The sequence below is a fragment of the Balaenoptera ricei genome, chromosome 14 (assembly GCF_028023285.1).
Source record: "Balaenoptera ricei isolate mBalRic1 chromosome 14, mBalRic1.hap2, whole genome shotgun sequence".
Classification (NCBI taxonomy): domain Eukaryota; kingdom Metazoa; phylum Chordata; class Mammalia; order Artiodactyla; family Balaenopteridae; genus Balaenoptera; species Balaenoptera ricei.
The window spans coordinates 78,588,524-78,603,161 of NC_082652.1; the positions used below are offsets into that span (position 1 = coordinate 78,588,524).

Consider the following 14,638-nt stretch of genomic DNA (forward strand, 5'->3'; position numbering starts at 1 on the left):
ACAGACACAGAGAATAAACTTATGGTTACCAAAGGGGAAAGAGGGTGGTGGAGGGAGGGATAAATTGGGAGTTTGGGACTGACATATACTCACTACTGTATTTAAAATAGATAACCAACAAGGACCTACTATATAGTACAGGGAACTCTGCTCAATATTCTGTAATAACCTAAAGGGGAAAAGAATTTGAAAAAGAATAGATACATGTATATGTATGACTGAATCACTTTGCCGTACACCTGAAACTAACACAACACCGTAAAGCAACTACAGTCCATATAAAATAAAGATTAAAAAAATAAAGAACCCTTCCAATTTAATATTTCATTCCAAGATAGTGAAGCCCTCCTGGTGATGGCTTCTAAAGGCAGACAGATGGTGGGTTCCTCACATCCTCAACCAGTCAGTCCTAAATGAAGACAGATGAGACAGAGGAAGCGTAGAGCCAAGTTACATCGTTTCTTCTTACCAGCCCAACCGTGCTGTGGTATGCCCGAGCCGGGGGCCCATGAGAAACTTCTGCCAGGAAGAACACAGACCACGGATCCCTTGGGGCTAATATTAAAGGCTTGAGCATCTAATAGTGGTCCTGGATCTTTTGGTCAAGCTCCTGAGAATGAGGAAGCTTTCCTCTCTTCCTTTTAACTTTCTTCCCTTGCGGAAACTTTTATCGAGCTTTGCACGACTTCGTAGGAGCTACTAGAATTCCTTTCACACCAGATGACCTGAGAACAGAGCCCAGTGAAATGACTCACCTCCTAGCTAGACATGCTTGGTTCCAGCCTTTTAACCAGAAAGTGCTCCTCCCAGGCAAATGGAATAATATCATGTTTACTATGGCATCAGCAAACTAACAAGCCAACCCAAACAAACCTATTTATTCATCTACATATAAGCTTGTTACTGCCAAATCTCAGTGACGAGATTAAGAGACTCCTAAGGAGTATTTTAGGTATAATCTGCTCTTCTATGCACAATTACTGGTGGTCAAAATCAAATGAGGAAAACAGTTAGTGGTTCCGCAAAAAAAAATAAAATAAATAAACAGAGTTACCACATGATCTGGCAATTCCACTTCTGGGTATGTACCCAAAAGAACTGAAAGCACACTCAAGTAGATATTTGATCATAGCAGCATCTTTCACAATAGCCAAAGGTATAAACAATCCAAATGTCCATCGACAGATGACTGGATAAACAAGATGTGGTATATATACACAACGAAATATTATTCATCTTTAAAAAGGAAGGAAATTTCGACACAGGCTACAAATGGGTCGAAAATGTCAGTTTGGGAAGATGAAAAAGTTCTGGAGGTGGATGGTAGTAATGGTTGCACAACAATGTGAATGTACTTAACGTCACTGAACTACACACCTAAAAATGGCTAAAATGGTAAATTTTATATTATGTATATTTTACCACATATACACAAAATGATCAAGTGAGGAAGGAACACTGTTGAAGTGATCCCTCTAACCATGAACACCCTGGTCATTGTTTCATGTGGGTTTTAATTGTGTGAATTACAGAAAAAAAATTTCTTTAAATGCGTGTGAAAAGGTTATTCTCAGATGGAGTTAAAGTTATAACCAAAAGGTATTTATCCTCCAAGGCTGCAAGTGATAATTTATTCATTCAACAAACATTCATCGTGCACCTACCCAAAAAGCAGAAGAGCTGGTAGTTAGGACCCTGCTCCTTGGGGATGTACTACCTGGGTCTGAATCCAGGCACCGCTGCTTTCCAGCTGTGGGGCCTTAGACAAGCGACGTAAAGTCCCTCTAACTTGATTTCCTTCTGTGTAAAATGGGAGAGTAATAGTACTCACGTCATTGGCTTGGTGGGAGGATTTCATGAGTTAAGATGCAGCTTAGGACAGTGCTGGTATACGTTAAATCCACTGGAAAATGTAGAAGGAAATGTGGTTTTCCTGCTGTGTCCCCACTGTGATGGCCACCTTCAAGGACCCTGGAGCCCTGCAGAGGGGGGACGTGTGGACAAAAGCCCCAGTTGCAGGCTGAGAACACGTGCAGGCGCCTTCACGTGATGTGCCTGCCAGCGCCTATCTCCCCGGTACACCAGTGTTCCTCAGACCCCAGGGTCAAGGACCTCAGCCAAGGGCTGACTGGAGTACAGGGCTGACGTTAAAGAGATAAGAACTTGGGATTGATTAACTTCCTCTTTGCAACGATGCCAACACTAGACACCCCAGCTCCCTTCTCACACATGTTTTCCTCCTTCCTTGCCTCCCCAAATGAGTTTTCTACCTCATCAACCCTCGTTATCTTGTTTGCTGACTACCTTTTCCCTAATCAGGTGATAAGTCGATCATTTCTGAAACATAAGAAAAAATTATAACAAATGGGAAAAGGTAGTTTGGTATTATCTTTGTGAAAAACAAAATAAAACAAACTTGTATCTATGTATATGCTTATATATACACAGGTAGTGAAATTTTTACAGTAAAAATAAAGACACTGTGTATTCATGGTTCTTTTCATGTGGGTGAGCTACAAGAGGGCTCCTCATATTTGTTTTTGTGTGTTTCCTGATTTTTCTGTAATGACCAGGTACTGAATTTGTATATAGTAAGAGAAAATAAAACAATAAAGGGGTCTTTAGGGATTTTCAGGGTGGTTTGGTACATTTCTAATACCAGGCTTGACAACAGTTTCAGAAACTTGTGATTTTGAAAGTTGGGTAAGGAGTCACGTTCAGGAGCGTGTTTGAGCAGATAGGCACCCAGCATGACTCGCTTAACCCAGAAACTGAGCAGTTATATTTTGGACAAACTGGACCAACTAGGTTTCAACCCAACTGCTTTTGACCAAGTCACCTGGAATCAATATACAGTATTTATTAAGAAATTGCTTTAGGGATTTAGTGTACTATTTAATAGGATGTTCATTCTTTTTGCACCCAAATAACTGGTTTAATAGGCTTGCCTTAGGGAGGATTTTAATGGAACAATTTCCCCCACCTGTGGGACACATTTAAACCAGTGCATCTCTGCTCACATTTGTTCCCACGGTTGCTAATTTTCCGAGGCGCTGACAGCTGTGAATTGTGGGTCACTGTCCAAAGACAGAGCCTGGAAAGTGGAGATTATTCCTTGCAGCAACATGGTTCATCGTATGCAGTGACACTGTAGGACCCAAAGCCCGAGTTGTTGATTTATTTTTATTCTATTCTTAACTCTCTAAGCATTCTAGAAACACCTCAATGTTATTAGTAATATTCTAGGGTAGCATTCATCAGGAAAATCCTATCTTCAGGCACTAAAATATTCATGATAAGTGGAGCAATACAAGTCATCTGCGGTGGTTACCAAGGCAGTCCAGAAGTTTCCTGACTTCTCCTCTTCCTTCTCCTCCCACTCTGGACTTTCTCTGCAGTTCCGCCATTGTTTCCTCACTCCTGTCGCTTTGTTTATTTACTAACTTATTTATTTATTGAAGTATAGTTGATTTACAATGTTATATCAGTTTCAGAAGTAGAACACAGTGATTCAATATTTTTATAGATTATACTACATTTAAAGTTATTATAAAATATTGGTGGGCTTCCCTGGTGGCGCAGTGGTTGAGAATCTGCCTGCCAATGCAGGAAACACGGGTTCGAGCCCTGGTCTGGGAGGATCCCACATGCCGCGGAGCAACTAGGCCCGTGAGCCACAACTACTGAGCCTGCGCGTCTGGAGCCTGTGCTCCGCAACAAGAGAGGCCGCGACAGTGAGAGGCCCGCGCATCGCGATGAAGAGTGGCCCCCGCTTGCCGCAACTGGAGAAAGCCCTCGCACAGAAACGAAGACCCAACACAGCCATAAATAAATAAATAAATAAATTTAAAATAAATGTGATTTGAATAAAATATAAAATCTGGTTTAAAAAAAAAAAAAAGGATTCCTTCTTAAAAAAAAAAAAAAAATATTGGTTATATTCCCGAATGAATATAACACAGTGGAAACACACTCCTTTCTCTTCTTCAAAGGTGGATCCAGTCTCAGGATCTCAACTCTCACCTCTCTGACACCTAAACTGCAAACTTCCAGGCATCGAAATTGCCTTCATTTTGCTTGCCTGTATTTTCTAAGTTTTGTATAATCATCAGGTGTTACTTTCGTAATGAGAAGACGTTATATTTTAAAATTCAGAGGAAAATATTAACTTTTCACTGCCAACGTGGGATAGAATAGCATCCTGGACGGAGCCAGAGCTCAAAGGCAAATAACCCATAAGCCTGTTTCTAAACATTCCCTCCTTCTTCTTTCCAAACGTTCTTTGGTCCACAGGGCTTGTTTTATTTAAGATGCGATCCTTCTCTAGAATTTCTTCGAGGGCACTCATGAGAATTTCTTTAAAAATTCTTTCCAGTTTCTAAATTAATTCTGTTTTGGGACTTCCCTGGTGGTCCAGTGGTTAAGACTCTGCACTTCCACTGTAGGGAACACGGGTTCGATCCCTGGTCAGGGAACTAAGATCCCACATGGCGCGTGGCCAAAAAACAAAAAAAAAAACCCCCAAAACACCCCACAATTAACTGTGTTTCACTGGGGATAATATACTCTGCAGGTCCACGGGCTCTTCTCTTTAAAAGTTTTCAATTTTCTACTGACTTTCAGACATCTGCATCTGACCCTGGAACAATGTGGGTCCACCTATACGAGGATGTTTTCCAATAGTAAATACTACAGTGTTCCATGACCTGCTGCCGGTTGAATTCTCAGATACAGAGGAACCAACTATAAGTTACAGGGGGTTTTTCGACCGTGTGAGGGTTGGAGCCCCTAATCCCTGCGTTGTCCAAGGGTCAAGTGTATTTATACTCATAAGCAAAGGCTTGGACCGGCAGCTCACACAGACCACCCCCTACCCTTACATGGGTTCATCTCCTCGGTGGGTGCACCACAAGGCTAACATGGGCCCACAGAATCCTGCGGGTTACCTCGGGCCTGGGTGTGGTGGGCAGGCAGGGTTGGCCTAAAAGTATATATTGCCCTCTATTTTTTTCCCTAGTAAAAGCCTCAAATTACCCACAACAGCTGCATTTTCAGAAAGTCATTACTGAGGCAGAGATAGCTAGCTGTTCCCCCTCCTCTACTTTCTCTTTTTTTTCTTTTGTTACAAAACCCCAAATTATAGCTGGGCACATAACCACCCAGAATAAAGGAGCCATTTCCCAGCCTCTCATCCGCCACGTACGGCCTTGTGAATAAGCGTGGCGAGTGGGATGTGAGTAGCCTTGATGTGTGCAGCTTTCAGGTGTCACCCTTAAGTGGAAGGGGTGCGACCCTCCCCCTTCACCTTCCCACGAGTGGGAATGACCCGCGCATGACCGGAGGTGGCATGCCATCTTGGACAATGAGATCAACACGTCAGCAACGGGTGCATCAACATACAAGGAGGTGAGCACATAATGCCACCCAGCCACCATATGAGCTAAGGACGCCTGAACAGTTTTGTGCAAGAGAAACAAACTTCTATCTTGTTTAAGCTATTATTGTTGGTTTCAGTTATAAGAGCCTAGTTCCCGCCCCCCCCACCTTCACCGCCCCCCCCCCCCCCCACAAAAGCTAAAATGACTGAAGGAAATAAAGCCAGGGGAGAAAGGCTACTGAAATGCAAGGTTAGTAACCCAATTTGCGCTTAGAGAAGACACAGCCTTTTATTCTGCTCAGCAACTGTGCATGGAGCCCTTGAGCCTTATGAAATGCTGACCCTTGAAATGTAAATGTCTGAACTTTCCTTGTAAACTACCCAAAGCTAAAGAACTCTCTGCTTTCACAGGGCTACGATTGGGCAGAGTTTCACCAGTGCTGCTCGGCCACCTTTCCTGCACTTCACCATGTAAATGAGGCATTTCCAGAGAGAGCTCAGTACAGGAACACGTAAACACAAGTTGCTGATTCAGACTTCTGCCTGGGGTCAGTCACTTGGGAATTAAATGAGGAAGTCTTAGAGATCGTACTTGTAATATCTTTGAAAGACAGAAGGGACCCGATTAATCATATGACATGACATATCCCATACCTCACACACATAAACCCCTATGGAAAACAAAATACAACTGACGTTACTTCAGATCTAAGTCACTGGAGGGAGAAATTCACACAACACCAAAAGTGGGATTGCTACCTCCAGATCACTTACAGATGAGAGCAGGGATCTTCTATTTAAGATACTGAACTACTTAAATAATGATCCAATGTCCCATTAAAAATTTCAATTCAGATTAGTTCAGAACTGGAAGCATTAAGTTTGACTTAATTCAACCAACACTTAATTGAGAGCTTATTACACACCAACCCAAGCATTTTCCATAGATTATTTAATTCTCATAACCATTTTTTTTTTTTTTTTTTAACAGATGGGAAAACTGAAGCCCAGAATATTTAAGTGACTTGTTCAAAGTAGTAGCTGAACTGGACATGAACCCAGACTGCAGGCCTCCAGAGGCCACCTCTGCCCTGACCTGGGTGTTACAGAAGATGTGGAGATGATTAAGATTTAAATGTGGTCCTTGAAGATAACGAATGTGGGAGAAATATATATACATATACACACAATTCCGCATTAACACAGGACAGAGCATTCAAAGCACCGTAACATGAGTAAAATGTATTCTCTCGGTACAGAGGCAAGAGTATTAAGTCCGTTTCAGGGGCTGCAGAAGTGTGTGGCCCACTGGAGTGGCTCCTGTCCCAGAGGATGTATCGGGCCCCATATGAAGGGGCTCCCACGCTCACTACCTACCAGGCTTGCTTCTCCAGCTTGGTCCCCAGTCCAGCTCCTCTGTCTTGCAATCTCAGCTTCCCTCTGGGAAAAAACTTCCTGTCCTTGGCTCAGGATATCCTCAGACAGCCTTTAGGCTGTGCCTCCCAAGTCTGAACCTTATTTAATCGTAGGTCAGAGAGCCACAGTCTAGGCCCAGTTGAGACATTGGAAAGAAAAGAATGCAGGCAGAGAAAGGTGTTAAAGAGGCTACTGAAATATTTCAGGCAAGAGATTGAGAAGGTCCAAAACAGGGCAGTGGGAATTGCAAAATGAGAACAGATTTTAAAGAAATGTTGCAGGAGTATCTATAGGATTTCCTAACACACTGGATGTGGGGAATAAGGAAAACAGAGAAGTCCAAGACCAGAGACTGATTGTAGTGTAGCTGTCTGGAGGATGAGGTCACCATTAACCAAGGCAGGTTAAATCGGAGAAGAGCTAAATACAGAAGTTTTTATAGCACGAATTTGGGGAAGACGAGAAGGTATTAATGACATTCATTGTGGACATAATTGTTTAGGATGTCTGAGGCCTTACACAGCTCAAGGGCATGGTGAGGGTGGAGGTGTGCTAGAGACGGTCTTCAGAGGGACAGGTGAAGAAGAGCATTGGATAAAAACTCGCGGGGAAGGCGTGTGCCAAGGACATGATCTGGGGAGATCTCCTCCCGGAAGAACTGGCTCGAGTAAGGAAGCCAGAGAGACAAAGAGAAGGACTGGTCAGAGAAATGCTATCAAGGAAGCTGACAAACTAGACATAAGTGCTCAAGCAAATCACTGTCTCACTCTGGGTCTCTGCTTCCCACGCCGGGAAACAAAGGGCTTTGGACTAGGGTGATCTTTAACGTCTTCCCTGGATTTTAGGGTGATGAAAATGTCTGTACCTTCATTGTGGTCACATGGGTGTATACTTTGTCAAAACTCATAGAACCGTCCACTTAAAATTGGTGCATTTTATCAAATGTAACTTATATACTCCATTGAGGCTGATTAAAAAAAATTCCCTGTCTCTAAGGAATTACCCATTTTATGCAAAACTATTAATGGTAGTATGAAATATTCCATTTATGAGTATTTTTTCATCAGAGAAAAAGAAATATGGGTCAAAAACTGCATACCCTTAATCGCCCCCCCACCCCCGGAAAAAGAAAAACACCACCACCATGAATTAGAAGAACTTGTTTTAAGAAATCAGTCCCTGATCATTCCAGATGTTGGTATGAGTGAGCAGACATCTTGAAGTGTTTTGCAAAAGCATGAGAAAGTAACGAGAACTTCCAGTGGACTCTCAGACGTGGCATGTGTGGTAGGTTTGGCAGGACAGCCCAAGAGCCACAGGGAAGCAACATGGCAGCCCTGGCTCTGCTGGGACCTACAGCTCAGTAATGACCTCTAGACAAATTTGCTTCAAGTGATGGCTCGCAGGAGTATAACACGTGTGGGTCAACACACAGCTCAATTCGATAAGGATTTCTAAGGTGCAGGAATGGATGTTCCTGGTGGAAGGTATATCCATTTTTAAAACAACAAGTTCCTTGATGGCTGAAGCATCATTGAATTAGAAGGGAGAGGCTGCCCACATCCTTGTATTGAGTCTATTATGGAGTCTGCCATTTATTATGATTTCTTCCTTTTTTGCAAATTTTAAGAGGTAGTGCCTTAGAGAAATAAGTATGATCTGTGACAACACGGTATAGTTTTTGGCTCTAGGATAAAGGTAGCTCTACAGAGAATATCTTCGGGTCATGGGAGGACATGTACGTCTCTATCATCATACTCAGTCTGTCTCCTCTAACTGATCATCAACTCCTCCAGGACAAGAATCGAGTCTTAGTTTCCTTGAGCACTTAATCCAATGTCTGAAAGACCAGATATTCAACACATTTTGGCTGAACTGAACTTGGCCAGAACTCTTTCCTTGGGAAGAACCTATCTAAGACATTATTTACAAGTTATGGCTTTATCTTCCCTTTCTTTTTTTTAAATCTTTCCTGGCCTCCTGTGGGCTCTCATCCTTCCTTCCTTCCTCCTTTTCTGTATTACAAGGTACAGAAGGAATTAGGCACTGACAGGAGTAATGGGCAGAGAGTAAGGAGTGTGTAACTCCAGTAATGTTTCCTGCATGAAATAATGACCAATCAGTTACCTCCAGGGGCCAAAAATATTCAACTTTATCCGGAGTAAATAATATGTGCTCTGCTGTTTGTGATCAAGAACTGGGAGATTCAGATAGTCTAGGCAAGCTGTCCAAGACTGTTCAGTGATGCTGCTGGAACCAGAATCCAGGGGATGCATGGCAACTCGGCCACCCTGCCCAGACTGAGTTGTCCCAGGACGTTCATTCTCGACCCTTTCTTAGTGGCAACATAGAGCTCGGCATTTAGGAGGCCTGAATAAATCAAAACTATTAACAAATACAAAAACGTGGAGACACAGAATGGTATCACAGTATGGACAACTCTTTTTTTTTTGGCTGCTTGGGTCTCCGTTGCTGCACGCAAGCTTTCTCTAGTTGTGGTGAGCGGGGGCTACTCTTGGTTGCGGTGCGCTGGACTCTCATTGCGGTGGCTTCTCTCGTTGCAGAGCAGGGGCTCTAGGCCTGTGGGCTTCAGTAGTTACAGCACGTGGTCTCAGTAGTTGTGGCATGCGGGCCCTAGAGCACGTGAGCTCAGTAGTTGTAGCTCATGGGCTCCAGAGCACAGGCTCAGTAGTTGTGGTGCACGGGCTTAGTTGCTCCGCGGCATGTGGGATCTTCCCAGACCAGGGATCAAACCTGTGTCTCCTGCACTGGCAGGTAGATTCTTAACCACTGTGCCACCAGGGAAGTCCTGGACAACTGTTTTGAAGTCAGGCAGAACTGGGTTTGAAAACCTGATTCCACCACTTCCTCGTTTCATGAATACAAGTTATAAACTTACACTTCAGTTTCTTCTTCTGAAAAATGCAGTATCAATATATACATTGTTAGGGTTATTTTGAACATTAAATTAGATGGATAAAGCACTTGGTATAGTTCCTCTTATATAGGAAATGGCCAAGAAAGGGCCAATGATAATGAGAGCAGTAGTAATAGTAACAGTAGTAGCGGTTATTGTTGTTGTTACTCTCTTCTGTCTTCCTTCAACGTATGGAGTTAAAATATACATTAAATGAATATTTATATGTTTTGATGAAGCCCTGTGAAATATGGGAAAGCCTGAAGATTAAACAGTATGTTAGTTTACACTGAATCAACTAATAATTGAATGTTGACCCTGGGAAGTAGAAAGAATCGTAAGATAAAAAGAGCTTACACAATCACTTGTATAATCACTTGTGTAAAGACACAGAACATAAGAAATGTTCAACCACAACATGGTCTTTGAAAATAATAAAATGCCCAAGATGTCAAAAGGCACTCAAGTCTGCCCCAAATTACCAAAGGACAGGGCAGGCCCAGCCTGGGGTGGTCTGGGAATTGTTTGCGGAGTCGGATTTGGATCTTACAGGATGATTAAGTTGTATCCTGACAAGGAAGAGAATGGAAGGCCACTCAGGGCAGAGACGGGGCGTCCAGAATAGCATGCAGCGGTGTTGGTTATCTTGGCTGTAGGAACGCAGCACAGAGAATTTTGTTACATGGTAGTAGACGGCAACGCCTTATTAGCTAAACCCTCGAATTACCCAGGTGCCCTCGAGCCAGAGATGACAGTCACCGCTGTCCACAGCCCCCTTCTAGGCAAAACCACTTCGCCTGCGCTTGCTTCTGACCGGGTAGCCTGGATGGTCCTACTTCGCACCAAGAGGCAATGCTCTTGCCCGTCTAGGTTGAGAAGATTGGAAAGGGGCACCTGAACCGTGGGCGGCCAATCCAGCCACCTCTCCCAGGACAAAACGGTGAGCTGGACCAGTCACGTGCTCCGGTCCAGGGCTCTCCACCAGCAAACCCCAGTGAGCAGGCTGGTTGGCCACGGCGGTACAGCTGAGGCTCTGGAGTTGAGAAAGATCTGGAGAGACCACAATGAGCGGAAGCTTGAGTGGACGGAGGAGACTGGGCACTGGCACTTCTCCTGAGAGAAGCGGAGACTTCGGGAGGGAGACGAGGGCGGAGCCACCCCAGGGCCAAGCCATTTTCTGACATCTCCTCCGTCCTGACCCCAGGCATCCTAACCACAACTCCTTTCATCCCTGAGATTCAAGTGGCATCTCGGTTCTCTGTAACCAAGATCTTGTTCTTTCCCAGTTGTCCTGGTAACACAGCAAAGATCCAGTTTTTGGAAGTCATCGTATAAAAAGGCTTTTGATTTGGGGCTTAATTCCAGGTAGGGTTTCCACAATTGCTGTGTTTTATCCAAAGAACAAATTTCTGTTTCACGGACAGAAGTCACTCCCTGGATGGTGACAAACATAAACGTCTTCATTAACCTGCAGACACAGCCCTTATCACACATGAGAATTGGATTCTGTCAATAACAGTTGAACCTCCAAGTGTTTCCGGCATTAGTGAATTATTTACTGGCAACCTTGAGAAGGAGTTGTAGGTTAGGTTTAAAAAATGGGAAACCAGCTGTACCAGGCAGAGCAAAGAGGAGTGAGAAAGCATGTTTCATAAACGTTGAGTTTTCTTTAAATAACACGGAAGTTCTAGTGCCTCTGGCCACGTGAGCGCATAATTCACTGGCAATGCCCCATGCTCTCTGTCTTCTGTTTGGCTTTCCCTGGGGTCTGGCTCTTTATTCCAGACAAAAGAATCCCTTCTGTGGGTTCCATTAGAGGGAAGTGATAAGACATACTCAGATGCACCGCTGTTTCACGCAGCTGACCCCTCTTTGCTGTTGTATTATTAACTGACTCCCCTCCACCAGATCTTTGAAACGCTTTCTAATCTGGTCTCCTGATGTAATCTCAGACCAAGGAACTCTCAGAAGTTGGAGAGCACAGTTTTTCTTCCCTATCCCAAGTATGGCATTTAAGATAAAGAGCAAATAGTGTTATGTGATTAAGTGATACACGTAGCCTTGAAAACTTGCCATGGCAGCTTTAGTGTTGAGTCCTCACACAGCCCAAGCCCTGCCAGAAAGCCTAGGGACAGAGGATTCATTTCACTTAACTCTAGGGGACAGCAGGCAAGAGGCCATGAGGAGAACTGGGAACCCAAAGAAGACACCACTATTTTAGGGCACTGACTGTTAAAAGGATGGCGTTGAACTCAGAGGAGTAACTCTTTGATGCAATTTCAGGCACTATGATAAAGCGAAGAATCCCAGGTACCTGACGGGAGTGACGCTTCTGCGATAAGGGAAGGAGTGGAGAGTGTGCTTTGATATTTAATGAATGACACTAGGTAAGCAACTGTCTTCTCACGCTGGACCTGAGGTACCACTTCAACACTGGGGAGATCTGGAGATCTCTCGGGGGACTGGAGTGTGTTTACGTGTGGTGGCAAGACGGGGCGATGGTGGTGGGAGTGCAGGTGTAGACCAGAAGGGCCTTCCCAAGGAGACACCACTGCTGCTCTGGGCACTTCCTGCTTGGCCAGCATCTTTCTGGCATCCTGGGGGTTCTGGACTGCTGTGCAGAAGGCTATCGGGGGGTGTGTGTTATGGAATTAGGGTCCACTTCCAGGTGCCCCAGCTCTACAATATAGGACTTAGCCCTCCAGCAGGGGCTGCCCTGAATCAAGAGCGAAGTCCCTGGAGAAGGGAGGAAAACTAGCCTGAGGACCACCTAGGCCCCCCTCAGGTCTAAGGAGGCCCCTCAGTGCCAAGCTGAGCGCAGCCCTCCTCCACGACTGTGCTGATGGGCCACATGCTGAGCAGCTGGACCCCGAGCACAACCCCCTCCCATAGATCCCGGGAGGCCACCCGAAGTGCCAGTTTCTCACCTCGTGACTCACTCTGGAAGACGGCCACTGCGACATCCTCCCCCCCACCCCCCGGCTTTCTGTATTTCCAGTCGCGGAGAACGCAGCTCCGACAGCGGTGGGGACCTTCCGAAGGAGGTCAGGCAGGTCCCGGGTAGGGGATTCCCTTTGGCTTGTTGGCTGCTTTCTGCTAAAACAGACCATGACTCTAGTCGGCCAGGATCTCCTGAGGATCCTCTTGGGGGGAGCCTCCCAGCAGGTGCAGGACCAGGGACAAGAGCTCCGTCCACAAGCTGCCCACGATGCCCTGCCAAGTCCCCATCCCACCTTCCTAGGGTGGAGGCTCCGCCTGGACCCACCCTGCCAAGTCCCCATCCCACCTTCCTAGGGAGGAGGCTCCGCCTGGACCCACCCTGCCAAGTCCCCATCCCACCTTCCTAGGGAGGAGGCTCCGCCTGGACCCACCCTGCCAAGTCCCCATCCCACCTTCCTAGGGAGGAGGCTCCGCCTGGACCCACCCTGCCAAGTCCCCATCCCATGTTCCTAGGGTGGAGGCTCCGCCTGGACCCACCCTGCCAAGTCCCCATCCCACCTTCCTAGGGAGGAGGCTCTGCCTGGACCCACCCTGCCAAGTCCCCATCCCACCTTCTTAGGGAGGAGGCTCCGCCTGGACCCACCCTGCCAAGTCCCCATCCCATCTCCCTAGGGAGGAGGCTCCGCCTGGACCCACCCTGCTAAGTCCCCATCCCACCTTCCTAGGGAGGAGGCTCCGCCTGGACCCACCCTGCCAAGTCCCCATCCCACCTTCCTAGGGAGGAGGCTCCGCCTGGACCCACCCTGCCAAGTCCCCATCCCACCTTCCTAGGGAGGAGGCTCTGCCTGGACCCACCCTGCTAAGTCCCCATCCCATCTCCCTAGGGAGGAGGCTCTGCCTGGACCCACCCTGCCAAGTCCCCATCCCACCTTCCTAGGGAGGAGGCTGCGCCTGGACCCACCCTGCTAAGTCCCCATCCCACCTTCCTAGGGAGGAGGCTCTGCCTGGACCCACCGTCTGATAAAACCTGGAAGTGAGGCGGGGTCGGCCTTAGCCTGGAAGGCAGTGGTGGTGGAAACAGCAACAGCAGCGCTAACACAGACTGCTCGGCCCCTGTGCGAGGCCTTGCGCTATCGTGCCCTCAGGCAGAAGCCAACAGGCCCGGCCTGCCCGCCCTTCCTCCAAAGGCTATGCTCCCACTGCCATCGGGGGGGGGGGGGGGGGGGGGGGGGGGCCTCTGCCCCGGGATGGCGGAGCTGTAGGAGGGTATTTGCTGTGGCTGGTTCCCAGAGTGAGTCACAAGCTGAGAAACTGCCACACCCTGTGGAGTGTCATCAAATCCTCACCAGGAGCAACAAGACAATTTGCGATTATCCCCCTCTCACAGTGGAGAAACTGAGTGCCAGGGCTCAAGAATCTGGCCCAAGGTCATACTGTGAAGAAAGGTTAGAGCCAGGACCTCAGTCCCCAGAGTCTGAGGCTCAGAACACTCGCTCAATTAAAAAGATCTGAATGCAAAAAAAAAAAAAGTTGAAGAAATACTTACGCCCAGGCTCAACCTCTAAATGATTAAATCGGCATCTCTGGAGCTGGAACCAGGGAATCAGCATTTTAAAAAATCAGCCAGGATTGAGAACCAGGGCTCTAATGCCTTGAAATCTGAATGTGTCCTTTCTTTCCATCCAGGCGGAAGCTCCTTGGGGCAAGACCCTTAACGCGGAGCCCAGGCCTTGCACGTAATCAGCACGTGTTGAAAGTTTGCTGAGTGACTGCATCCTCACCTGAAAATCTAAACAAACCCGGGGTAGGATATGGGGCATGTTTTGCCTTGTTTGTGTGAGGTAAGAGTCATGTGTGTGTCATCTGGATTTGGGCAACCCGAGAACACAAATTCCAAAGAAGATAAACCCCCCCACCCCCAGCGCGCTAACGTCCCAAGAGAGGAACAGGCTGCGTTGTTGGTTATCTCCTGCTTTCAATTAAGGAGG

At 46.5% G+C, this 14,638-nt stretch overlaps 1 protein-coding gene across 2 annotated transcripts in view; it reads right to left on the minus strand.

The window, feature by feature from the left end:
* Positions 1 to 14,638, minus strand: part of CCBE1 (collagen and calcium binding EGF domains 1) — a 242,094-nt gene that overhangs the window by 49,639 nt on the left and 177,817 nt on the right. The window contains exon 1 of one of the 2 annotated variants that reach the window (XM_059894208.1): positions 470 to 678. The exons of the other annotated variant lie outside the window; for it this stretch is intronic. Coding sequence (XP_059750191.1) covers positions 470 to 510 — 41 coding nt within the window. The 5' untranslated portion in view covers positions 511 to 678. Of the gene's footprint in view, positions 1 to 469; positions 679 to 14,638 lie in introns of those variants that run through there. 2 annotated transcript variants of the gene reach the window in all.